Source organism: Lithobates pipiens, unplaced genomic scaffold (assembly GCF_037356315.1).
Source record: "Lithobates pipiens isolate NorthernLeopardFrog02 unplaced genomic scaffold, aLitPip1_a1.2 Scaffold_18, whole genome shotgun sequence".
Lineage (NCBI taxonomy): Eukaryota > Metazoa > Chordata > Amphibia > Anura > Ranidae > Lithobates > Lithobates pipiens.
The window spans coordinates 22072940-22098892 of NW_027507758.1; the positions used below are offsets into that span (position 1 = coordinate 22072940).

Below are 25953 nucleotides of genomic sequence, written 5' to 3' on the forward strand. Positions count from 1 at the left end.
GGACTATTTGGTGAAAGCAGGGCTTTGGTGTTACCTGGTCAAGTGAAGAGGGGTGTGACATTAACTGGTAAGGTGGTTCATCATTACCTGGTCAGTTCTCCAGTTATTGCGGCCAAAAGAGAGCTTTTTCCACACCCAACTTTTCCAACAATGGCCACCAGCGCTCCCTGTGAATGAAACAGAGACACAAATATTCACAATTATTCACATATATCATATCTGCTGTCAAGTGGCAGGTGAGTAGCCAGAGACTGTCGCTGTATGAAGGTGCCATGGCTCAGTAAAATGCTGCGAGCTATGATGCTCATGGACAATCACTCCAGTAGCAGTTTGTGGATAACATCTCCATCCTACACAACATGGATGTGTCTTGGCGGCCTGGTCAGGCCGCCAAGCAGGTTTTTTTTACAGAAGTAATAAATAGGAAACTCAAAGCCCGTCAGCGAACCCCTAGTAGTCTCATCAAATCTGGTGCCCCCTGCAGGCCCATCAGTGAGCCCCCAGTACTCTCATCCAATCTGATGGCCCCTGCAGGCCTATCAGTGAGCCCCTAGTACTTTCATCCAATCTGGTGGCCCCTGCAGACCTATCCGTGAGCCCCCAGTACTCTCATCCAATCTGATGCCCCCTGCAGGCCTATCAATGAACCCCCAGTAACTCTCATCCAATCTGGTGCCCCCTGCAGACCTATCAGTGAGCCCCCAATACTCTCATCCAATCTGATGGCACCTGCAGGCCTACCAGTGAGCCCCCAGTACTGTCATCCAATCTGGTGCCCCCTGCAGACCTATCAATGAGCCCCCAGTACTCTCATCCAATCTGATGGCCCCTGCAGAACCATCAGTGCGCACCCAGTACTCTCATCCAATCTGGTACCCCCTGCAGGCCTATCAATGAACCCCCAGTACTCTCATCCAATCTGGTGCCCCCTGCAGACTTATCAGTGAACCGCCAGTACTCTCATCCAATCTGGTGGCCTCTGCAGGCCCATCAGTGAGCACCCAGTACTCTCATCCAATCTGGTGCCCCCTGCAGACCTATCAGTGAGCACCCAGTACTCTCATCCAAACTGGTGCCCCCTGCAGACCTATCAGTGAGCATCCAGTACTCTCATCCAAATCTGGTGGCCCCTGCAAGTCTATCAGTGAACTCCCAGTACTCTCATCCAAACTGGTGCCCTTTGCAGACCTATCAGTGAGCCCTCAGTACTTTCATCCAATCCGCTGGCCCCTGCAGGCTTATCAGTGAGCATGCAGTACTCTCATCCAATCTGGTGGCCCCTGCAGGCCTATCAGTGAACCCTTAGTACACTCATCCAATCTGGTGCCCCTCTCAGGTCTATCGGTGAACTCTCAGTATTTCATGTAGTCTTCTGCTCCCACAGGTCTATTAGTGAAACCCTAGTACTCTCATCCAATCTGCCTTTATCTGTATTATAACAGAGGTTGTTAGTTGTACATACTACCACTAAGGCAGCCCCCTGCCCAATCTGTCCAATGCATGTCTAAATACAAAGCTCAAGCAGAATCCAACCTTTGTCTTTTTTTAGTAAAGTTTATTGAACTGATTTAGCATTGTACATATTATTCAAAGTCATATTGTACCAAGATTGAGTAAAGGAAAGGAAAAATATGCCAGTATTATCACTGGGTAGGATACAAAGGTATGAGATGTAGCATTAACTTTATTTACTCATGCATCTAAAGATGATCAGTAAAAGAAGATTAACTTGGTGTTTGCATGAGTCAGAACGAGAAATCCGCTAACCCCAGATTCTGTCAAATTTAGTCGAGCAGCCTCTGACTTCATAGGTGAACATTTCTTAAAGTGATTGTAAAGACTTTTTTTTTTTTAAAACAACAAACATGTTATATTCCTCTGTGCAGCTGGTTTTGCAGAGAGTAACCTGGATCCTCCTTTTTTTGGGTCCCTCTTTGCTGCTCCTGGCCTCTCCCTCCTATTGAGTTCTCCCTCTGCCAGCAGCTTCCTATGAGGGCACTGGAGCCGAGTCAGAACTCCATCTGTCCATTCAGACACGGAGCCAGGTCCGGCCCTACCATGGGTCCCAGTGGGTTCATTGGACCCAGGCAGCACTTTGGGAGGGGCAGCAAATTGAACCACAGCCACCTCTCCTTCACTTCTATTTACCCAGCAAATTAACGACCAAGATTTTTTTTCCAGCTTTTTGTTTGTCATGATGACAACCGCCCCCCGGCCGCTCCACCTGCCCCTATACTACCATAGTTGTCCCTATACTGCCCTAGCCTGTCTATATACTACCACAGTCTACCCCTATACTGCCTTAGTTAGCCTGTCCATATACTACCCTAACCTGTCTATATACTACCCTAGCATGGCCCTATACTGCCTTAGCTGGTCCATATACTACCCTAACCTGTCTATATACTACCCTAGCCTGCCCCTTGGAATTGAACATAATGGTATGTCATATCATTTTGCATATAGACAAGGTGCCGTTGCATGTAAATCTGACGTCCTAATAAATAAAAGTTTTAATTATCATGATAAAAAATAATGGATGCGGGGGCCTTTTGGTGGGCATGATTTTTTTGGGGGGAGGGGCAGCATTTCATTCTTGGACCCAAGCAGCAAAATGTCTTGGGCCAGACCTGCATGGAGCCCTGATCCCGCCCATCTCTCCCCTGATTGGCTAACTGACAGCTGCTGGAGCCAATGGCGCTGCTGCTGTGTCTCAGCCAATCAGGAGTGTCCCAGATGGCTTAGACATTCGTGGACATAGCTGGAGAGAGATGGGACTCTCAGGTAAGTAATTAGGGGGTGCTGGAGAGGCTGCTACACACAGAAGGCTTTTTATCTTAATGCATAGAATGCACCTTTACAACCCCTTTAATCATTTATTTTGGATGAATTTTCAACATTAAAGGGGTTGTAAAGCTTTGTGTTTTTTCACCTTAAAGAGGAGTTCCCGGGGGGGTGTGTCCAAGATGGCGACCAGAGCAGAGGCATAGTGTGAGAGCTCCGCTATCCTGCCTGCCAAAATCCTGATTCCCTGCGGACATTTGCCCATTTGAAGTCACCAAGACCCTGCTTGAGGTTCCCTGGACTGGTATGCCCTACAAGCGCAGGTCGGCGGCACACCCGAAAGCCTCCACACAACGCGCGCAACCTCGTGGTGAGGAGACCCGGGCCTGCACGCTGTCCAATATGGTGTCCCAGACCGAGGAAGCAGATCCGGTGATACAGGACCAGGACAACTTTACGCCCTGATGCAAGCCATTAATACTTGCCAAACTATGCTGACTGGTAAGAACGATGCCATGCAAATGGAGATGGGGCTGATTCGCAAGGACATGGATAAGTTTAGATCGGAGGCTGAACAGCGGGTGGGTGACGCTGAGGATGTGCTCTGAGATCATACCACTTCCCTCCGCACCCTCACCACCGGGGTCCGAACTCTTGAACACCGAGCTGAGGACGTGGAGAACCACAACAGGCGGAACAACCTCAGCATCGTTGCACTCCCGGAGAGATCGGAAGACTCCAATCCTGTCACCTACATTGAACGCCTTCTCCAGCAATTGCCCCCTCAAGCGACGTTCTCCCCATTCTTTACGGTCGAACGAGCCCATAGAATGCCGGCAACTCGCGGCCCTCCTGGAGCCCCTCCGCGCACGCTTATCCTTCGCCTACTAAGCTATAGGGACAGAGACACAGTTTTGAGGGAGAGCAGGAAACTTGAAGCCCTGTGTGTTGAGGGAGCGCGGCTCATGATCTTCCCAGATTTCTCGGTCAAAACTCAAAAACTGAGAAAAACCTTTGACCAGGTAAAGCTTGCCCTGCGACAGAAAGGCCTGAAATATAGCATGCTTTTTGCTGCTCACCTCAGAGTCCAAGACAGCGAGACACTGAAGTTCTTTACCTCGCCCGAGGATGCTTCTAACTGGCTGGAGTCGCTGCCACGCAGATAAACCCTGAAGCTTGCGGTGGGATCCTGCTCCTCACTTCTACCATAGCGGATGGGTGAGACATTTTTCTACTGCTCATTTACCCAGGTACTGCTGACCCGTGGATGTATCGTCTGGCAGAACGGAATTAGCTTCCTGTCCCTTTGATAGTCACTCCGAACCCCGGGAACCCCTCTATCTTCCTCTGCCTGTGGGGGGGAGATGACTTGCTTTTTGATTTTCTGCCATCTTTATTTGTTCTCTGCTTCCCTACACCCCAAGGACCTCCGCTTATGGTAAGGGGGAACCCTTAAATGCCCATACTCAACCTGATATTGCTAGGGACGTGTTGTGGGCTCCACTGCACGGACAGCTACTGGGGCTACTTCTGCTGGACATGATGCCTCATCCGAGATGTGTGGACCTGGGGAGAGGGGACCTCTATGACTCATACCAGTTCGATCTGTTTACACCTATGGGTGCTTCTATGCAACTTCAAGATTTGTGCCCCCGGACCTATCCGGGTGAATACCTTCCCGCAGGGAGGACGATTTTCTAATACTTCCTTTATTTAACAGGCAATTGTCGGTAGTGCAGTTACTGACTGGGAGACGGGTGCCTTTGCACTTTGCCTTTTTAAGGGCCTTGTTGTTACACTGCCTCTCAAAGACTGATGGTCTTACTTTATTTGGGTTACCAAACGCGCCCAAGTTTGGTGGGTAGCGAAGGGAGGGGGGAGGGGGAAAAGGGGGGTTTCCTAGTTATGGTTTTGCATTACTACTGTTCTTATTTTATGCACGTCATTATGCTCTGATCTGTTGAGGGCCCTTAGAAGGATGCACGGATTGCTCTTGTCTCTTACACTGCTGCTAGACCAGGGTGGGGGGCTGGGATTTATCTTACTGATTCTAATATGGCTCCCCTGAGGCTACTCTCGTGGAATGTGCGGGGGATTAACTGTGAAATCAAGCGTTCTCCAGGAGACACACCTCATGGGGTCCAGAACATTCTCATTAAAGAAGGCATGGGTGGGGTCTTACTACCATTCCACTTTCTCCTCTCATTCCCGAGGGGTTAGTGTTCTGGTACATAAGACGCTTCCCTTTGTGCTGATGGACCTCCACTTATACCTGGAGGGACGATATGTAATTTTACATGCGATGTGTGACCGAGTAGAAATGGTGATTGTAAGCCTCTATATCCCTCCACCAGCACAGATCCCCAACGTAATCGCCAAGTACTCCACAACAAATATTATCATGGCGGGTGACTTTAACATGACCCCTAACCCTAGAACTGACAGGCTAAGCCCGAGTCAGACGACAGACCCGGACTTGGCAAAAAGGGGCGGAGACGTTTGGTCTGCATGATGTGTGGAGATGGAAACACCCAGATATGAGACAATATACATGTCACTTGGCTACACATGCTACCATGTCACACATTGATTTAATTTATGTGAGTGACTCCCTACTGAGCAGGGTCTCTGCGGTCTCCATCCTTTCACGTGGCATCACTGACCACGGCCCAGTTATGGTGACACTGAATACTGACACACTGGTCGAGTCTGGGCTTTGGAGGCTCTCCAGATACTGGGTCACGGACGAGAAGCTGGAACCGTTGATGCTGTCTGAGTTGAGGGACTACTGGACCCATAACGAAAATACTGCATCCCAGGCCTCGATCTGGGATGCATTCAAGGCCTATGCCAGGGGCAGATATCAATTTAACATTGCAAAAGTCAGAAAGGAGGCAAGACTTGAGCTCTCAGCGGCTGAACTTAAGGCCTTGAGGCTAGAGGATCATTATGCTAGCTCCCCAGATCCTGGTGCCCATACGGATATGCTTACAGCCTATAGAGAACTGGCTTTGATCCGCATTGACTCATGCCGTCGCTTCCTTCTCTCACAGACCCACCGCATATTCGAGCAGGGTGAGCGTCCCGGCAGACTTTTAGCCAGGCTGGCAAAGGAGAGGTTGGGGGAGCCCTTGTATAGCAAATATACAGGCGGAAGACGGCACCTTAATCTCGGCGCCGGCTGGCATTAATGCCAGGTTTGAACAATACTATTCTGCCAAGCGTCTCCAAGCCTGACCTAAGTATAACTCATCCATGTACTCTCAAAATGTGATATCTCAATCTGTGCAAATGTATGCCTTGACAATGAATAACTCAGATATAATGACACTTTATATATGTTTTATATTTTTACTAATAAAAACGTTTCTGTTAAAAAAATAAAGAGGAGTTCCCATTTAAAAAAAATAAAAATAAAAGTCAGCAGCTACAAATACTGCAGCTGATGACTTTTAATAAATCGGACACTTACCTGTCCCAGGGTCCAACGATGCGGGGGATCGAAGCCCCGCTCGCCTCCCCCTCCGTTCAGCGGCATTGTAACTGTGGGCACCCGGCTGTGGCTTCACAGCCGGGCACCCACTGCGCATGCGCGAGTGGCGCTGCGATTGGCCGCGCAGTCGTCTGGGACTTGTCATGTGTCCCAGATGATTGGCAAGAGGGAGGGGGCAGAGCTGACCCCCTCCTGTGCCGAGGGGAAGTGCTGTCACCAGACCAGGCACTGAAGGAGGCAGACTACTAGGGACCCCCTAGCAACAGCTATTTAGAGGTGAGTAAAAAGAAAAAAAAAATCAAAATTTTTATTTTATTTTTTTTAGGAACATTCATGCCTTTTTTTCCCTTTAATGCCTCCTATATATTAAGGTGAAAGAACACCTTGCCCCCCCCCCCCCGAACCCCCGTTTTACTTACCTGAGCCCCGAATCTCCATGGGCGCGATCCCGCGTTGCTTTCCCCCAGCTCCTGTGGGCTCTTCATTGAATGATAACAGAGCAGCCATTGGCTCCCGCTGCTGTCAGTCAAATCAATGACGTGGCGCACGGGGGCCGGGTGATACATGGCCGCCGACTGTATCACAGGGGAGCGTGCCTGCAAGCTAAGCCCCCTGGGAGAGCGCTTCCCAGAGGGGGATTAGCTCTTGCAGGGAGGACCCGAGACAGCCGCCGAAGTACCCCAGAAGACGAGGATCGGGGCCACTGTGTGCAAAAACGAACCGCACAGTGGAGGTATGATATGCTTGTTATTTAAAAAAAAAAAAAACTAACCTATACAACCTCTTTAACGTCTTGTCATACTGGCACTAAAGAGAGGAATCCAAAATCTTACAACTGTCAATAAGAACATTTGTTTTTTTGGTGCCTGTAGGTGGCACGTCCCACAGAATATATGGAGATGTAAATATTTGGAAAAATTAACAAAATGTATTTATTAATGTAGAGATATCACAATATCACAATACATATAATACGTTAAACATAAAAATAAGACTATTTTCACACAGGAAGTATTATCCGGTTCTTTCATCAGGGGAACCACAATTAGTTCTATTTTTATGTTTAACATATTATATGTATTGTGATATTTGTACATTAATAAACACATTTTGTTAATTTTTATATGTGCCTTCAAAGTCAATTTTTTCACATATTTACATCTCCAAATTGTCAATAAGAGGGTAACCAGACAGAACTATGACCTCTTGCCCAATCTATCCAGAAGTAAAAGGAAAAAGTTTGGCTAAAATTGGGCATTTTTGGTGTGATGTTCACATTTTTAGTCATTAAAGCGGGATTCCACCCTAAAGTGGAACCTCCGCTGATCGGATCCCTCCCCCCCTCCGGTGTCACAATTGGCACCTTTCAGGGGGGAGGGGGGTGGAGATACCTGTAAAAGACAGGTATTTACACCCACTTCCGGGCATAGACTCCCGTGGGAGTCTACGCCATTTCCTGTTCTGCCGCGCTGTCTGCTGGGACACACACGGGTCCCAGTGACAGCGCAGAGATTTCCTATTGCGCGGCGCAAGTCGCGCATGCGCAGTAGGGAACCGGGAAGTGAAGCCGATTCGCTTCACTTCCTGATTCCCTCACCGAGAATGGTGGCGGCAGCAGCCGAGGGCCGAGCGATCGATCGGCCTCGGCTGCCGGCATCGCTGGAACCCGGGACAGGTGAGTGTCCATTTATTAAAAGTCAGCAGCTGTAGTATTTATAGCTGCTGGCTTTTAATATTTTTTTTTTTTTTTAGGTGGAATCCCTCTTTAATGGGAGATTGAGCGAAAAAAGTACCTGGCACCAGATTGAAACGGCCATAGCAGTGTCCTATCGGTAATGTGTAGGGATGCACCGATATATTGTCTGAAAATAGGGTTACCGGCGTTGTGCCTATAATGGCATGCTGTGTCTCACTGACTTCAATGCAAAAATGCATCCCGTTGACTTTCATGCAAAAACAACCCCTATTGACTTCAATGCAAAAACGGCAGTCACATTAATTACAATTTTTTTTTTTTTTTAAACTGTCCATTTCCGTTTCTGTTTTCATTTCAGCACTGGAATTCTAATTTTGGTGAAGCACTATTAATGTGTATCCAAACCCAAGAGCAAACATGTAATGAGGATAGGATCGGTCAGTCTGCAGTGTGAGATGTATAAAATCATACATAAAAACAAAATAAGATTGATGTCTTACCTTGGGAACAGACAGATGACCGATGGAGACTTGCAGCGATTTGGATCTCTCCATATCGTCCTTAAACGCTGCCCCCCAGGAAAATAAGCCATTCTGTATCTCCACCGCTGTGGCTCCTCCTTTAGGGGGCGCTAAGACACGATAAGAAGGATATTTATCAGGCTGGAGCAAAGTCAGACTTTTATAATCGGCAGAATTTGGGGATGTTTGATATTTCCAAACTGTAATTTGCCATTGGTCTTCACTGCCAGAGGTCATAGATCAGTTTTGGCAAACCTTAGCACCCCAGATGTTTTGGAACTACATTTCCCATGATGCTCAACTACACTGCAGAGTGCATGAGCATCATGGGAAATGTAGTTCCAAAACATCTGGGGTGCCAAGGTTTGCCATCACTGTCATGGATCATGGATCTCAAAGCGGATATCACTGGCTATGGGGGGGGGGGTTAATCACTAGACCTCTCAGAGCTGAACTCTAGGCAGAAAGGAAAAACATGAATTAAACCCTGTAGGGAAGAGAGGGAGACGCAGCAGTGGGAGCCAATCAGGTCTTGCTGCATTGCACCTGTGCTGAGGTCAAATGCGGCAGGACCCCATAGGCTTCTTCTGCACTGCACACACTGTCTGCTGCCCAGGAACTTGCTGACAGAAAGAAAGCACAGTGTGAGTAGACGGAAGACTTTATCTGTGTGCTGCATTTCCTTCATTGTCCAATCACAATCTGGGGGCGTGTTCTCAGCCACTTGTCTACCGTACACTTTCACTTACTTCCTGCCCAGGCCAATTGTCAGCTTTTGGCGCTGTCGCACTTTGAATGACAATTACGCAGTCATGCAGCGCTGTACCCAAACTAAATGTTTATCATTTTTTGAAGACAAACAGAGCTTTCTTTTGGTGGTATTTAATCACCACTGGGTTTTATTTTTTGCTAAACAAATGAAAAAAAGACTGAAAATTTTGAAACAAAAAAAAAGTTTTTTTGTTTCTGTTATAAAATTTTGTAAGTAAGTACGTTTTCTCCTTCACTGATGTGCACAAAGGAGGCTGCACTGATGAGGCGGGACTGATAGGCGGCACTGATGGGCAGCCTTTTGACAGGGCTGGGCTCAGCCCTTCTTTCTTAGAGCTGGCCACTCACCTGTCGGCTAATTGCCAGCTCCTATCTCTCCACAGTTACTAAGCTGTTGATGATATCCTGCTCGTCAGTCCTGCCTACTTAAGCCCAAAGGATCTCTGCCTTCGCCTTGGTCAACATCACAGAGCCTACGTTCTCCTGCGTTCCTGTGTAAAGACTTGCTTGGCTGACATCCATTTCTCCAGATCCTGCTTGCTGTTCCACTACATTGATCCCTGACTTCTGGCTTGGCTGACTATCCATTCCAGTTACTGAACTTTGGCTATGTTTTGACTACATTTGTTCTTTTTACTTTTATTATTAAACAAGTGTGATTTAACTGTACTTCTGTCTCAGTCTGATTTCATGGTTTCTGACACCTTTATGGGCACTGAAGGGAGCACAGAGGGGTGGCACTGATGAGGAGACACTGACAGGCATCTCCGATGGGCACTGAAAGTCATTATTGATGTGCACTGATTGGCCTCACTGGTGGGCATCACTGATAATCACTGCACTGATCATCAGTGCAGATCCCCCGTCAGGAGAGCCACTTATCCGCTCTCGTCCATTCATGTGCTGTAATCGCGAATAGAGGAATGCCCACAACCAGCGCTTCCAAGTTACAAAGTGATCAGCTTTGATTGGGCACAGCTCATCACATGGTAAAGAGCCTGCGTCATAGACTCTTTAGTGAGATTGGAGATGCGGTTTATCAGGGTGACACACCCCACACCACCGATCGGCCGCGCACCCCCTGGGGAGGGTGCGCACTAGTGGCAGATCCTGAAGGACATCATATGATGTCCGATCAGGATAACTGATCCACCTCCCAGCCGTCATTTTGCTGTAGGCCTGGTGGGATGTGGTTAAAGTGTAATTCCAGTCAAAACCTAACTTAGCTAAAAATCTACTCCCATTCTAAGCCTATTCTATCTTGTAAAAGGAAAGAGGTCTATAATTATCTTTTCTGAAGCAGCTCCGGTCTGGTTACATGACCTCTCCAGCGGTGTCAACGTAGAGGAGAGAACAGCGACAACAGTCACAGAGCCTGGGCAATGAGATCACCCATAGGTTTACTGCGGTACATGAGTTGTCGGCTGTCCCTCCTCTACACTGAAGCTGTTGCTGGGACCCGATCATCTGACCAGACCGGAGAGCCCTCAGAATAGGCAAGTACAGACATCTTTCCTTTCCCAGGGTAGCAAGACTAGGCTCCTACTGGGCTTGAGAGTAGAGTTTAGCTTAGTTTGGTTTCACCTGGAATTATACTTTAACCAAGTTGTACTGCTGTTGCTTGGGCTGTCATGTCTAGCAGAGTCCCAGGATCACAAAACTGGTTGCACAGAAGTACAAATCCTTCAGAAGGCAGAACCCTTCCCAGATATGCATTTTAACTGTGCATTTTGAACCTGCCCGGAGCTTAGCTGTAAATAACATCAATAAAAATACTAAAAAGATTCAAAGACATCTATAGAGGGGAAAATAATTACTTGATCCCTGCAGATTGTGTAAGTTTGCCCACTTACAAACAAAGGAAGGATCTATAATTGTTATCATAGGTGTATTTTAAATGAAAGTGACAGAATATTAACCAAAAATCCAGAAAAAAAACACGATACAAATGTTATAGATTGAGTTGTAATTCAGTGAGTAAAATAAGTATTATTTTGATCCCCAAGCCAAACATGACTTAGTAGTTGGTGGAGAAACCCTTGTTGACAAGCACAGAGGTAAGACGTTTCTTGTAGTTGGTGATCAGGTTTGCACACAACTCAGGAGGGATTTTGATCCACTCTTCTTTTCAGATCTTCTCTAAATCCTTAAAGCGGACCTCCACCCTGAAGTGGAAGTTCCGCTCATCTGATCCCTACCCCCTCCGGTGCCACAATCGGCACCTTTCAGGGGGCAGGGGGGTGCAGATACCTGGATTATCACTTTATCACTTCCGGGACAAGCTCGCCGCAGATGCCCCGCCCCCCCGTTGTGTTCTGGAAAACACAGTTCCCAGGACACAGCGGGGACCAGTACAGACGCGCAGCGCGACTCGCGCGTGAGCAGTAGGGAACCGGGCAGTGAAGCCGCAATGCTTCACTTCCCGATTCCCTGACAGAGGATGGCAGCAGGGGCGGCGGAGAGACGAGTGATTGCTCGTCATCTGCCGCCGACATCGCTGGACCCTGGGACAGGTAAGTGTCAATTTATTAAAAGTCAGCAGCTGCAATATTTGTAGCTGCTGGCTTTTAATTTTTTTTTTAAAGGTGCAGCTCCTCTTTAAGGTTTCCTGGCTGTCTCTTGGCAACTCGAAGATTCCACCCCCTCTATAAATTTTCTATATTAAGGTCTGGATTAAGGTCTGGAGACTGGCTAGGCCATTCCATGACCTTAATATGCTTCTTCTTGATCCACTCCTTTGGTATGTTTTGGGTCATTGTCATACTGGAAGACCCATCCACGACCCATCTTCAGTGTTCTGGCTGAGGGAAGAATGTTCTCATCCAAGATTTTAAAATACATGGCCCCGTCCAAAAAAATTTTTTTACAATACATAAAAAATATAGATCCTTCTTTTCTTTGTAAGTAGGCAAACTTACAAAATCTGCAGGGGATCAAATCATTATTTTCCTCACTGTAATGTAACGCAAGTCATAATGACAGACACTAAACACCCACAGCACAGGACACTGTCCTTCATCCAGATGTGGTGGGACTACAACTTTCGGCTTGCTGAAGATAAACGCTCCCTTTCCCCCCAATTCTCACCTTCCGTTTTGTAATATGTCAGCAGGTTTTGGTCTGGGAACTCCAGGAAGCTCTGAATCCGATCCAATGAAACCTTGGCCTCTAAGACTCCATTCAGCACCCAGGGGAAATTGTTCAATGGCAAAATTAGCATTCCCACAAGAGCCAGAGTTGTGAACACCTACGGAGGAGAACATACAGCTCGGTCAGGGCTGGAGGAGACATCTCAACAAAGAAGTACAATTCTAAAGAGATAAGTGTGCAGAAGAGATGGAGGTGTCTACTGGGACTGCCAACCTCTTGACTGACCTTGGCTGCAGTAAGCTGGTTCCCAAGTAGTACATAGGTAACAAAGGTGATGATGCAAACGAGGACAGGTAAAGCTGCCCACAGATACACACAAACAGCGTCCAGTAGTTTAATGGCCCGAAGGCTGCGCAATTCCTTCCTCCGTAGGATGGTCAGCTGACGTGCAAAATGTTCTTCCCATGTGTAAAACTTCACCACTCGCATCCCAGACAACAACTCCGTCACCAGCTGGGGAATCAGACAGGGAAGAATCTCAGCAACTATAGGGGGGCAATATAGAGCCAAAGAAGGAGGGGAAGGAAAGAAAAAGAGGAAGAAGAAGAAAAGAATGGAAGGGAAAGGAAAGGAAGGGAGAAATGGGTAGAAGAAGGAAATGGGAAGAAAATAAAGAAAATGGAAAGGAAAGGAGAAGAAGAAAAGGAAGAAAGTAAAGAAAGTTAAAATAAGAAAAAAAAAAATAGGTGAGAAAGAAAGGTAATGGGGAGGGAAGGGAAGAAAGAACAAACAAGGGACTGAATGACACACGAAAAGGAAAGGGAGAGCCATCAGTAGATGAGGAAGTGACCGTGAAAACATACTTAAAGGATAGGAAGGAATAGAGAAGGGATAGGAGGAAGGAACAAAGAGAGAAGGGAAGGAATGAATAGTAAAGAGAACTATGACAGAATGGAGGGGAGGGAGGAAAAAAAAGGGAAGGCAGGGAAAGGAAGAATGAAGTGAGAAGGGAGGGAAGGAATGAAGCGAGATGGGGGGGGGGGGGGGGGGTATAAAATTAAGAGAGTTGTGAGGATAGGGAGGAATGAAGAGAGAAGTGAGGGAAGGAAGGAATAAAGTGGGATGGGCGGGGAGTATAGAATGAAGAGAGTTGCAAGGATAGGGAGGAATGAAGAGAGAAAGGAGGGAAGGAAGGAATAAAGTGAGATGGGAGGGGAGTATAGACTGAAGAGAGTTGTGGGGATAGTGAAAAATGAATAGAGAAGGGAGGGAGAGAATGAAGAGAGAAATGAGGGAAGGAAGGAATAAATTGGGATGGGCGGGGAGTATAGAATGAAGAGAGTTGTGAGGATAGGGAGGAATGAATAGAGAAGGGAGGGAGAGAATGAAGAGAGAAGTGAGGGAAGGAAGGAAGGAATGTGGGATGGGCGGGGAGTATAGAATGAAGAGAGTTGCAAGGATAGGGAGGAATGAAGAGAGAAAGGAGGGAAGGAAGGAAGAAAGGAATAAAGTGAGATGGGAGGGGAGTATAGAATGAAGAGAGTTGTGAGGATAGGGAGGAATGAAGAGAGAAGGAAGGCAAAGAAAGAATGAAGAGAGAATGTAGGGAAGGAAGGAAGTGAGATGGGAGGGTGGTGTGGAATGAAGAGAGTTGGGAGGATAGGGAGGAATGAAGAGAGTTGGGAGGATAGGGAGGAATGAAGAGAGAAGGGAAGGAAGCAATGAAGAGAAGAAAGAATGAAGAAACAAGGAAGAGGGAGAAAAAAATAAAAAGATGAGGGAGGGAAGGACGGCTTTAAGACAGAATGGAGTAAGCAATCATAAGAGAAGGGAAAGGAGCAAGGAATGTAGAGAGAAACAAGGGGAGGAAGAATTGTGGAGTGTAGGGAGAGGGGAAAGAATTGAGAGAAGGGAAGGGAAGAGATTATTAGTAGATTGGGGGGGGGGGGGGGGGAAGGGATGTAGATGGAAGGGAGGGGAAGAAAGGAATGAAGAGAGAAAGGAATGGTGAAAGAAATTAATAAAGAAGAAAGTGGAGAATGGAATGAAGAGAGAAGGGAGGAAAAGAAGAAATGAATAGAAGGAAAGAAAGGGTCTAAGAAAAAAGAAAGAAAGGGAAAGCAAAAAAAAGAAAAGAATAAAGGAGGAAGGTAATGAATGAAGGAAAGAAGGAAGGAAGAGAAGAGAGGGAACAGGAAGTAACACAGAATACACATTTGAATGAGATGGGAAATGTCCAGACACACAGTGATGGGGGTACCTTGACTCGGGCGTCCTTATGTTGCAACAATTCTTTATTGTTGTTCATGATGCGAGTGGCAACAACTTTATTCAGGGGTACCAACAGAAATGCCAGTCCAAGGCCCCCGAGGAAAGCAATGCCCATCTGTTGGTACAATAGGTAAAGCGTGATGGCGAACTGTAGGGGAAGGCTCCACAACTCATGTAAGCTCCGGTAAAAATTGCTTATTCGATCTGCATCTGTGCTCATCAGGTTCATTACTTCCCCTGGAGAGAACCCAGCAAGTCCTGTCCCTTCACCATGAATGGCCTTACGGTAAACAGTAGTCAGTACAGATGTTCTCACAGCCAGCATCACCTTATTGATCTGATGTGTGTACTGGTTCTGTAAAAGAGCTCCCAGAATGCCACTGCAGAAGAGCCCAGCAGTGTAGATCACCCCCCAGCTGAGAGGCTCCTCTCTGGTCTCCATGAAATTCACCAGAAGATTTAGCAGCACCGGGCCCATGAACCCAAGGATGATGCAGCAAAGTTTTATCAACCCTAAAGAGTAAAAACGGCTTCCAAAGCTTGCATGCAACGCTGATAAGAGGCGCAATGTTCCGGGTGGACTCTTGGACAGAAATTTTTGGCGGACTCTTGCAGTTCGGAGACCATATGGCAGGATGGGTACATCCTGGGGTTGCTTCAAATCTCCACGTGCTCCCCTTTGCATAAGTGGCTTTATCCAAAAGTAGAACAACTGTGAAAGAAAACTTTCATTGTCCTCTGAGGTCCCTTCACTGAAACTGTGGGCAGAGGAGAACAGCGGAGAGACCTCTTCGTCGCCTTCATTTATGGAGACGTTGATGGGAAATCTTTGGGGTTGAGAAGGAACAAGAAAAGCTACAAAATACAAAGCTACGAAGCAAAGCCGCAGACATGAGAGAGAAAAACGAGACACAAGAACAGAGTTCACGGGTGACGTCACAGCCCCTTCCTGGAATAACCAAACTATTCTGATCACCGAAGAGGGAATCAAGAGGAGGACCGGCAACACCAAACTCAGAGGTCCTCTAGAAATCGTGTACACTTTCTTCCGAAGGTTGAGTAGCACCAGGAAATGTGTAAACCATGACAAGCAACACACTCCTCCTGAAAGAACTTCTAATAAGGAGGGGACTTCACGTGGAAAGCTGGCCCCCAAGGCCAACTCTGCAGCACAGAACAGGGTGAGGAGGAATGAGAATATAACCCGACAGCGCCAGGCTGGAGACAGGGAGGTAAATTGGGAGTTCCTGGAAGAAAAACCTTATATTATCATTAGGAAAAAAAGACACAACCTAGACATTCCAGTCTAGGGACTATCTGCCTTCACCTCCATCTACCCTCATGAGGACCATCTCCCTTCACCGCCACCCTCTCATATAAGGACCATCTCCCTTCACCGCCACCCTTCTCTCATGAGGACCATCTCCCTTCTCTTCCACCCTCTCTCATAAGGACCATCTCCCTTCACCTCCACTCTCTCTCATAAGGGCCATCTCCCTTCACCTCCACTCTCTCTCATAAGGGCCATCTCCCTTCACCTCCACTCTCTCTCATAAGGACCATCTCCCGTCACTTGCACCCACCCTCATAAGGACAACCTCCCTTTACCTTCACCCTCCCTTATATTGATCATACCCATTTACCTCTACCCACCCTTAAAAAGGACCATCTCCCTTCACCCACCTCAAAAGGTTCACATCCCTTCATAATTCCCGTTCACCTCAACCCTTTCTTCTAAGCCCTTGTACACACGGTCGGAGAGTCCGACAACCAAATCCGTCAGAGTAATTCCGACGGATTAATTCCGGAAGAGATCCGGAAGTGATGTGGCATACACACGGTCGGACTAAGTTGTCGGATAATCAGATTGTACATAACGCGATGATGTTATTTCGTTACGACGGGACTACGTTCAGGCTAGTAGCCAATAGCTTTGGTCTAGGAATTTGATCTGAGCATGCGTGGCATTTTGTCCGTCGGAGTAGGCTACACATGATCAGAGTATGTCCGATAGGAGCATTTTGTCGGAAAATTTTACCGGCAAGTTGGAAAAATTGGTCCGTCGGATATTCCGACGGAAACAGTCCGATGCAGACCACACACAGTCGTAATATCCGACAAAACGGTCTGATAGGAAACATTCCGACGGAATCTCCGACCGTGTGTACAAGGGCTAAGAACCATCTATATTTACTCACACACTCTCTCATAAGGGACATCTTCCTTCACCTCCAGCCATGCTTATAGGGACCATACCCTCCACCGACTCTTAAAAGGACCATCTACCTTCACCTTCATCCAACTAAAAAATATCAACCCCTTCGACTCCACCCTTTCTTATAAGAACCATCTTCTTTTACCCGCAACGTCCCTCATAAGAACAATTTCCCTTCATCTCCACCCTCCCTTAAAAAAAAGACTGTCTCTTCTCTCCTATACCCCACCCACCCTCATAAGGACCGCTTATTTTCACATCCACCCTCCTTGACAAGACCATGTCTCTTACCTCCACCCTTCGTCACAAGGACCATCTTTTACCATCACTATTCTTCATAAGGACAATTTTCCTTAACCTTTACCCTCCCTTATAGGGACTATGCACATTTACCCCCGCTCACCCTGAAAAGGACCATCTCCCTTCACCTTTACCCACCTCAGAAGAACAATATCACTTCCACCCACTCTTAAAAGAACAATCTCCATTTACCTCAATTCTTCTTTATATGGGCCATCTCCCTTCACCTTCAACCTCTCTTATAAGGACAAACTCAATTCACCTCCACCCTTTCTGATAAAGACCATCTCCCTTCACCTCCACCCTCCTTCATAAGGACTAGCTCTGTTTACCACTAACCTTCTTTATAAGGTCAATTTCTGTACATCTCAACCCTTTCTTATAAGGACCATCTTCCAATACCTACACCCTCCCTCATAAAGACGATCCTTCACCCTCCTTTATAACAATCATCTTCCTTTAATTTCACCCTCCATTATAAGGACCATCTCCTTTCATCTCTACCCTCACTAATAAGGACCATCTACCTTCACATCCATCAAAAGGGCCATCTCCCCCGTTCCTTACAAGGACCGTCTCCCTTCACCTCCACCCTCCTTCATAAGGACTAGCTCCATTTACCACTAACCTTCTTTATAAGGTCAATTTCTGTTCATCTCAACCCTTTCCTATAAGGACCATCTTCCGATACCCACACCCTCCCCCATAAAGGCCATCCCCCCCCCCCCCCTTTATAACAAGCATCTTCCTTCAACTCCATCCTCCTTTATAAGGTCCATCTCCTTTCACCTTCACCCTCACTAATAAGGACCATGAACCTTCACCTCCATCAAAAGGGCCATCTCTCCCCTTCCTTACAAGGACCGTCTCCCTTCACCTCCACCCTCCTTCATAAGGACTAGCTCCGTTTACCACTAACCTTCTTTATAAGGTCAATTTCTGTTCATCTCGACCCTCTTTCTTATAAAGGACCATGCCCCCCCCTTTCTTATAAGGACCATCTCCCTTCACCTCCACCTAACCTTATAAGGATCATCTCACTTTACCACAACTCTCTCTTATAAGGACCATCTCCCTTCACCTCCATCCTTTCTTATAAGAATCAACTCACTTCACTGCCACCCTCTCATAATATTCCATCATAACTATTCTGGGAAATCCCAATCCCAGCATTGGAAGAGGACCAAACCTTAGATGGATTACCTGGAGGCTCCGGCATGGCAGGCACTGCTTGCAGCAAATAATACGTGAGGAACGGTGCTAAGGATCAGCTGATTAAAGCAGACGCCAACATGGCCATTGACCCAGACAGGTAACGGGTCTGATGGGGGAGATCCGCACAGCTGGGAGACGACATCTTCCATCCCATCCAATGAGCAGAACCTGCAGGACGCAAGCAGAGGAGACATGATTGTGGCGGGGGTTCGCTTAGAGCTGGGCGATTTTCTAAAAAAAAAAAAATGATTCGAATTGAGTTTCTTTTTTTTTTTGATGGACACCATGCTGGTCCTGAGGAGCTGCGGGCAGGAGTTTTTAGGCGAAGCCGCGGCCTCTCCTAAAAACTCCTGGCCGTAGCACCTCAGGACTGACGCGGTGTCAGTGCCAATCCTGGTGAAAAAAAAAATCGATTTGCTGAAATTTTTTATCGTTTCGATTCAAGATTTAAATCGATTTTTTCCCCAGCCCTGGGTTCTCTATCCTTGGTGCAAATCTCCTCCTGATATTGGCCATCCTTCTTGTGTCCCCGAGGGCCAATGGATGAATGCCACATTCGAAAACGGAAACAAATGTTTTCTGCCCACTGAGTTTCTAAGTCTGTGTGTGGTCAGATTGTAACTGGCAATGAAGATCTGACCAACCTGCAGACAATCATACAATTCTGGAATGGTACAACACTCTGCAAGTCAGACACATCAACACGGAAGGATTCCGGCTAGGGTTGCCACCTCATCCCTTTTAACCTGAACACATATGAATTACACGGGTTCTGAAGCTAATTTAATGCAGATGAGGCACCAAGTGAGTTCAATTACCACCTTAATCAGCCACAGAACCTGTGTAATTCATATGTGTTCGGTTTTAAAGGGATGAGGTGGCAACCCTAATTCCGGCCAATAGAGACTTCGGGAATCTTTGGCTCACCAGATGCAACCATTATAAAAGATAGCCTCCAATTTCGACCAATCACAGCTCAGTATTGCAGATCAAACCGATTTTTTTTTTTTTTTTGTGAAGGCGGGTACGATAAACAGCGCCTGCTCATTAGATGCATCAAAACTATGTTTATAGTATAATTATGGGACTGTTGAGGCATAGCATTTAGTAGAAAAAAAAATGACATTTATTTCAGTCAGTTAAAATTAGACAATATTAGTCTATATACAGTAGCATACTATACTAAAATATACTACAATTGTAAAAGAATCGATCTCAAATACTGTGATAATTGCATATAATAGTCTTTCAAGCTCAAAAACACGTTTCTTGGACATGGTCCTCTTCATCAGGAGCTATCAGTGTAGACTTTATTTGTGCAATCTAAATGAAATGAAAGTTTTAATGATATATAATATATACCGTATATATATATATATATATATATATATAAAAGAGAAAATGTAACAAAATGTAATACTTTGTGTAATAGCATTTCCTAAGGGATTTCCGCATTGTGACATTTTGCTATATATATATTTTTTAATATATCATTAAAACGTGTCATTTAGCTTGAAAGACTATTATATGCAATTATCACAGTATTTGAGATCGGTTGTTTTACAATTGTAGTATATTTTAGTATAGTATGCTACTGCATATGCAATATTGTCTAATTTTAACCGAATGAAATAAATGTTATTTTTCTACTAAATGCTATGCCTCAAAAGCCCCATAATTATACAATAAATATAATTGAAGCATCAAATTCAGGGATGCGGCATATAAATTAAATTATTCTTTCTGATCGGCCTGCTCATTAGAGGGCTCGAAATCCGGCATGCTTGATCCTGCCAGGAGGCCAACACTGCGCACGGCTAATCACAGGCAGTGAGACTAGGGTTGCCACTAGAGCTGCACGATTCTGGGCAAAATGAGAATCACAATTTTTTTGCTTAGAATAAAAAGACCACGATTCTCGCAGCATAAAAATATGCAAAAAAAATTGGGCTAACTTTACTGGTTAGTTTTTTTATTCATTATTCAAAAGCGGAGGTTCACACAAAAATTGAACCTCTGCTTTTCGGACCCCCCCCCCCCGTGTCCCATTTGGCACCTTTCGGTGGGAAGGGGGTGCAAATACCTGTCTTAGACAGGTATTTGCACCCACTTCTGGCCATAGACTCCCACGGCAGTCTATGCCTCTTCCTGCCCGCTGCACTGTCTTCTGGGACACACACGGGTCCCAGAGACAGCAGGGAGCAAGGCTTAATTTCCTGATTCCCATACCGAAGATGGCGGCGGCAGCATCCGGGGACCGAGGGACAGTTCGGCTTCGGGTGCCGACATCACTGGACCCTGGGACAGGTGAGTTTCCTTATTTTAATAGTCAGTAGCTGCAGTATTGCTGCTGACTTAAAAAAAAATAAAAAATTTGCGGGACTCCCGCTTTAAAGTGTTTTTTCCCCAAAAATTGCATTTGAACAACTGCTGTGCAAATACAGTGTGACATGAAATAGTGCAACAACCACCATTTTATTCTCTAGGGTCTCTACTAAAATATATAATGTTTGGGGGTTCCAAGTAATTTTCTAGCAAAACAAAAATGATTTTAACTTGAAACCAATAAATGTCAGAAAAAGGTTTAGTGTTTCCCTCATTTACACCCCAAAGTCTATTCCTTTGATGTAAAGGATAAATTGTTACAATGTTTATACTTAAAGCGGGGTTCCACCCTAAAGTGGAACTTCCGCTCATTGGAACCCTCCCCCCCTCCGGTGTCACAGTTGGCAACTTTAAGGGGGGAGGGGGGTGCAGATACCTGTCTAAGACAGGTATTTGCACCCACTTCCAGGCATAGACTCTTCCTGTCCCCCCGCACTGCCTGCTGGGACACACACGGGTCCCAGAGACAGCGCGGACCATTCCCATTGCGCTGCGCGACTCGCGCATGCGCAGTAGAAAACGGGGAAGTGAAGCCGCAATGCTTCACTTCCTGATTCCCTTACCGAAAATGGCGGCGGCAGCAGGCGAGAGCCGAGCGATCGATCGGCCTCGGCTGCCGACATCGCTGGACCCTGGGACAGGTGAGTGTCCATTTATTAAAAGTCAGCAGCTGTAGTATTTGTAGCTGCTGGCTTTTAATAATTTTTTTTCCAGTGGAATCCGTCTTTAAGTTCCACTGCTAAAGAATGTTGTGATTCTTGGCAGACTGCCCGTTTTTGTTTTTGTTTTCCTTTCTTTCGCCAAAATACTTTGTCAAAATCGCAACAGGGAAAAAAAAATATTGCTACAACGATTCTTAGTGATTAATCGCGAAGCTCTAGTTGCCACCTATCCAGGATTCACCGGGTTTTGAATCATGTGTCCGGGATTTTAGTCCGCTTGAAACCCGGACACATTATTATTCAGACAGGGCTGTGGCTCCCCAAGTAACCCAGATAGTCGCATAAAAATGTGTTGCCATCTGAGAGCTGTGGGCAGCTGTCTGCGGGCAGCTTCAGCATCACTGGAGGGGGGGGGGGCAATTAAGTATTAAGTCAGCAAGAGCAATTTGGTCACAAGTACTGTTCGCCACAGCATACTACGCGAGCTGCAGTACTTCTATCCTTGGGCCACCCAAAGGTGTCCCAGGTCTTTCATAATACTATAGTGCAGGGGTAGGCAATAAGCATGGGCTCCGGCATGCTGTGTTCGCATGCTCCACGTGCAGAGCCCGCCAGGAAGTGGGCGCAGCGCCACGCCGCGCCAATCACAGGCAGTGAGATATTGCCCCGATGCGCGGCTGCAGAGATCGGGACAATGTCTCACTGCCTGTGATTAGCGCAGCGCCGACTTCCTGGCGGGCTCTGCACGTGGAGCATGCGAACACGCCAGAGCTCATCCCTAGTAGACAACCTGGGGCCCTCCAGCTGTTGGGGAACTACATTTCCCATGAGGCATTGCAAGGCTGGCAGTTACAATTACTCCCAGCTTTTTGCTGAAAGAAAAGGTGGCAACCCGAAGTGAGACATTTCCCGACTTGTGCAGCTGCCAATCGGGTAATGTCTCACTCACCGCCTGTGATTAGCCGCGTGTGGTGTCGGCTTCCGGGCGGGATTTTGAGCATTCCCCTGAGCCCATCTCTACTGCTCATAGGCAGCATGACACTATGAGGCAGGGATGTGCAATTGGCGGACCTCCAGCTGTTGCAAAACTACAACTCCCATCATGCCTCCGCCTCTGGGTGTCATTATTGTGGCTGTCAGAGTCTCACTATGCCTCATGGGACTTGTAGTTCTGCAACAGATGGAGGTCCTCTAATTGCATATCCCTGATCTATAGGCATTATATGGTTATTATACGGCCTGGACCATGACTTCCTGTGCCATAGCGGAGCCTGACTCCAGCCAAATCGTCTTGTCAGTTTGGGGTGGGACAAGGAAGGCTGGATCTGCAGTCTATCGAAAGAGATTTCTCTCCTCTTCCTGTTCTGTCTGGCAGCCATCATTGAAACAGGAAGTGAGGGGAAATCTCTCCAGAAGGGGCAGCAGTAAGAACCTAACCGAGACCCTATGCTTCTCCACCCCACCTCAAACTGTAATGTAGCCTTGAATTGGGCTTACCCATGTATTAGACATTATCAGAATGAATTTGTATGCAAATCAAAACTGGAAGTGCAGCAACCAATAGGATTTTACCTCCTATTAGTATGGAGCTCAAAATAAGCTGCGACTGGCCGAAATTTGACATATAAAACTGCCTGTGTGCTGAGAAACCCCCCACCAACTGCTTGTGTGCCCTCACCTCACTCCCTTTCCTGCCAAAAGAGCATCGTCGGGAAGCGGAACCAATCATGGGAGAAACGTTTCCCGGGGACAGGAAAACGCACGGACATGTGGCTAATCATAGAGAGGAGCCGAGTACAGAGCGTCCGCACGAATGAGAAAGGGAGCTGCGAAATGATAGGCGACATCTACAGGGCGGAGGTCAGTGTGTGCAATGGCTGGGAACTGTAAACATCAACTGGCTGACGTTTTTGCTTGCTCTGTCTCTGTGTATTGTAAAGAATTGTCATTTTTTTCAGCCATAAATAATTTAAATGTATAAAAATATATATATATATATATATATATATATATATATATATATATATATATATATATATATATATATATATATATATATATATATATATATATATATAAAATTGTTGTTTGAACTTTTTTCCACTCCTTGTTACATATCGGTGATACCGATCTCCGGCAGCTGGCTTTTTTCAGCCATTTCATATCTACATGCACCCCAGCAAAGTCTGTATGGCATTTCTCAGAGCAGTTTTCCTGATGGTGACAACAGTGAGCCATGCCTGCGTCATGTGTATTGAAATGGCCACTAGTAATCTCCGTTAGAAGCCTGTGTGACGGGGTGACAATTCAGGAGAACAATTGGGAAACAAGGACCTTCATGGCAGGATCACCAGGGATTCATTTAATGAAAGCTGAATGTTTAAAAATAATGAAAATGCTTGTCATATACCAAGTAGGGATGAGCTCAGGAGTGTTCGCATGCTCCACCTGCAGAGCTCGCCAGGAAGACGGCGCAGTGCTGCGCTAATCACAGGCAGTGAGACATTGCCCGATCTCTGCAGCCACGTATCAGGACAATGTCTGCCTGTGATTAGCGATGCGCCGACTTCCTGGCAGGCTCTGCACGTGGAGCATACGAACGCGCCGGAGCTCATCCTTAATACCAAGCCTGCCCTCCAGCTCTACTGGTGTGTATACTGGTATGCACTGGGGTGCCCACATGTCCTGCGACAATCCCGCAATTGCCAGCTCTGTCCCGGTCCCGGGCACCCTCATTCCAGGACATTACAGTGTCCCGGAATTGCACCCGGCCCTGGGCCGATCTAATGCCCCCTAAAATAGTCTTTGCATGGTCTCTGTCTGTCACTGTCTCAGCCTGTGGTGGACCCCTAGCTGGCAGAGACCCTTCACCACCGCCGTTGGCTCAGTGCCCAAACTGGTTGCTGGTTTGCCACCTGTCCGGGATTGACCCGGACAGTACAGGTTTCAGACCGCCTGAAACCCGGAAACACTATTCAGAATGGACTGCACGTTCCCCAAATAACTGAGTACCACAACCGCCATGTACATAGATGTGCACACGGGCCCCACCCCCATACACAGACAGGAGAGAAGAGGGGGCTCAATCTGCTTCTCCTCCTCCCACCCTTACCCCTCTGTCTGCCCACCCACACTCCAATCCCCAGTGTTCTGTGCCTCAGGAAAGGGATGGATGAGCTAGAAATGTGAAGCTCAGTAGCCGGCAGATACATTGTGGATGAAAGTTGTCGGTACCTGAGCCTCCAGTGAGAGTGAGATCACCCTCCATTGTCTGTGACTGAATTCTCCCCCATTCCTCCCTTCTCTCTCCTGCCTCTGAGCGAGATAGTACACTAAGGTAAGGGAGACTCTGCTGTAAGGGGGATTTGGAAACTATGATTTAAGGGGGAATGCTGGGAACTCTAAAGTAAGTGGGAGATTTGGTGAGCAGAAACCCCCTTTCATCAGAATTCCCCTTTACACCAGAGTCTGCAGCATTTCGCCAATGCCCGTGCGCCGCTAAAGTGTTCAGGTAGGGCTTGAAGAAAAGGTGGCAACCCTATACCTGCCGCCTGCTTGGCGTGTAACAACCAGTGATGTCACGAGCAGGAGAGAGGCAGAGACCTAAAACAGCAGAGGAGATTTAGCCCCACCCATCTCCTGCCTGTATGTTCTCGAGTCCAGCCAGGCAGCGGCATATAGAAGAAACTTCTAAGACAGACTGCAGTGCACAAAGGAAAAGGAGAGATGGTAGAAAGGCAAGTAAAATGCAGAGCACTCGCCAACATGACAGATCCATCGGGGTTATAATCCTATCAGCTCTCCCCCAGCAGGCAGAGTTCTGTGCTGAACTTTCAGCACTTCAAAGAAACTCAGAGTGTTTGTCCATCCCCCTGTCCCCCCGTGCATCCCCCTGTCCCCCCATGCATCCCCCTGTCCCCCCATGCATCCCCATGTGCATCCCGCTGATTTCATACACCCCTGCCTCAAAAATTGGCAAAAAAAATTTCAAAAATAATCTTTTGTGGTCACCCTAGTATGTACTGGGGGCACTGGTATGTTCTAGTGCAGGGGTGCCCAATCTTTTGAAGAGCGAGGGCCACTTAAGCGACTTGGTAACCAGTCGCAGGGCCACAATTAGCGGACCGAGTGGATGGCATGTCCATGTCCGCATCTGCAAAACGGTAGTCAAACCACACACCCCGATTGCTAGAGCGAGAGCAATAATTCTAGCCCTAGAACTCCTCTGTAAAAAACATGCAACCTGTACATTTTTTTTAAATGTCGCTTATGGAGATTTTTGAGGGCGAAAGTTTGACGCCATTCCACGCGATGCAATTTTGAAGTGTGACATGTTGGGTATCAATTTACTCGGCGTAACATTATCTTTCACAATATAAAAAGAAATTGGGCTAATTTTACTGTTGTCTTATTTTTTTTATTCAAAAAAGTGAATTTTTTTCCAAAAAAGTGCGCTTGTAAGACCGCCACGAAAATACAGTGTGAAAAAAAGTATTGCAATGACCGCCATTTTATTCTCTAAGGCAGGGGTAGGGAACCTATGGCTCTCG

The 25953-nt window shown here is 46.8% G+C and overlaps 1 protein-coding gene across 2 annotated transcripts in view; it reads right to left on the minus strand.

The window, feature by feature from the left end:
* Positions 1–23169, minus strand: part of ABCC10 (ATP binding cassette subfamily C member 10) — a 48515-nt gene extending 25346 nt beyond the window's left edge. For both annotated transcript variants that reach the window (XM_077485454.1, XM_077485453.1), the window contains exons 1-7: positions 23082–23169; positions 18345–18524; positions 14616–15873; positions 12641–12868; positions 12353–12512; positions 8474–8604; positions 88–167 (exon numbers count right to left, since the gene is read on the minus strand). In XM_077485454.1, coding sequence (XP_077341580.1) covers positions 88–167; positions 8474–8604; positions 12353–12512; positions 12641–12868; positions 14616–15873; positions 18345–18505 — 2018 coding nt within the window. In that variant the 5' untranslated portion in view covers positions 18506–18524; positions 23082–23169. The remainder of the gene's footprint in view (positions 1–87; positions 168–8473; positions 8605–12352; positions 12513–12640; positions 12869–14615; positions 15874–18344; positions 18525–23081) is intronic.
* Between the last annotated feature and the right edge of the window lie 2784 nt (positions 23170–25953).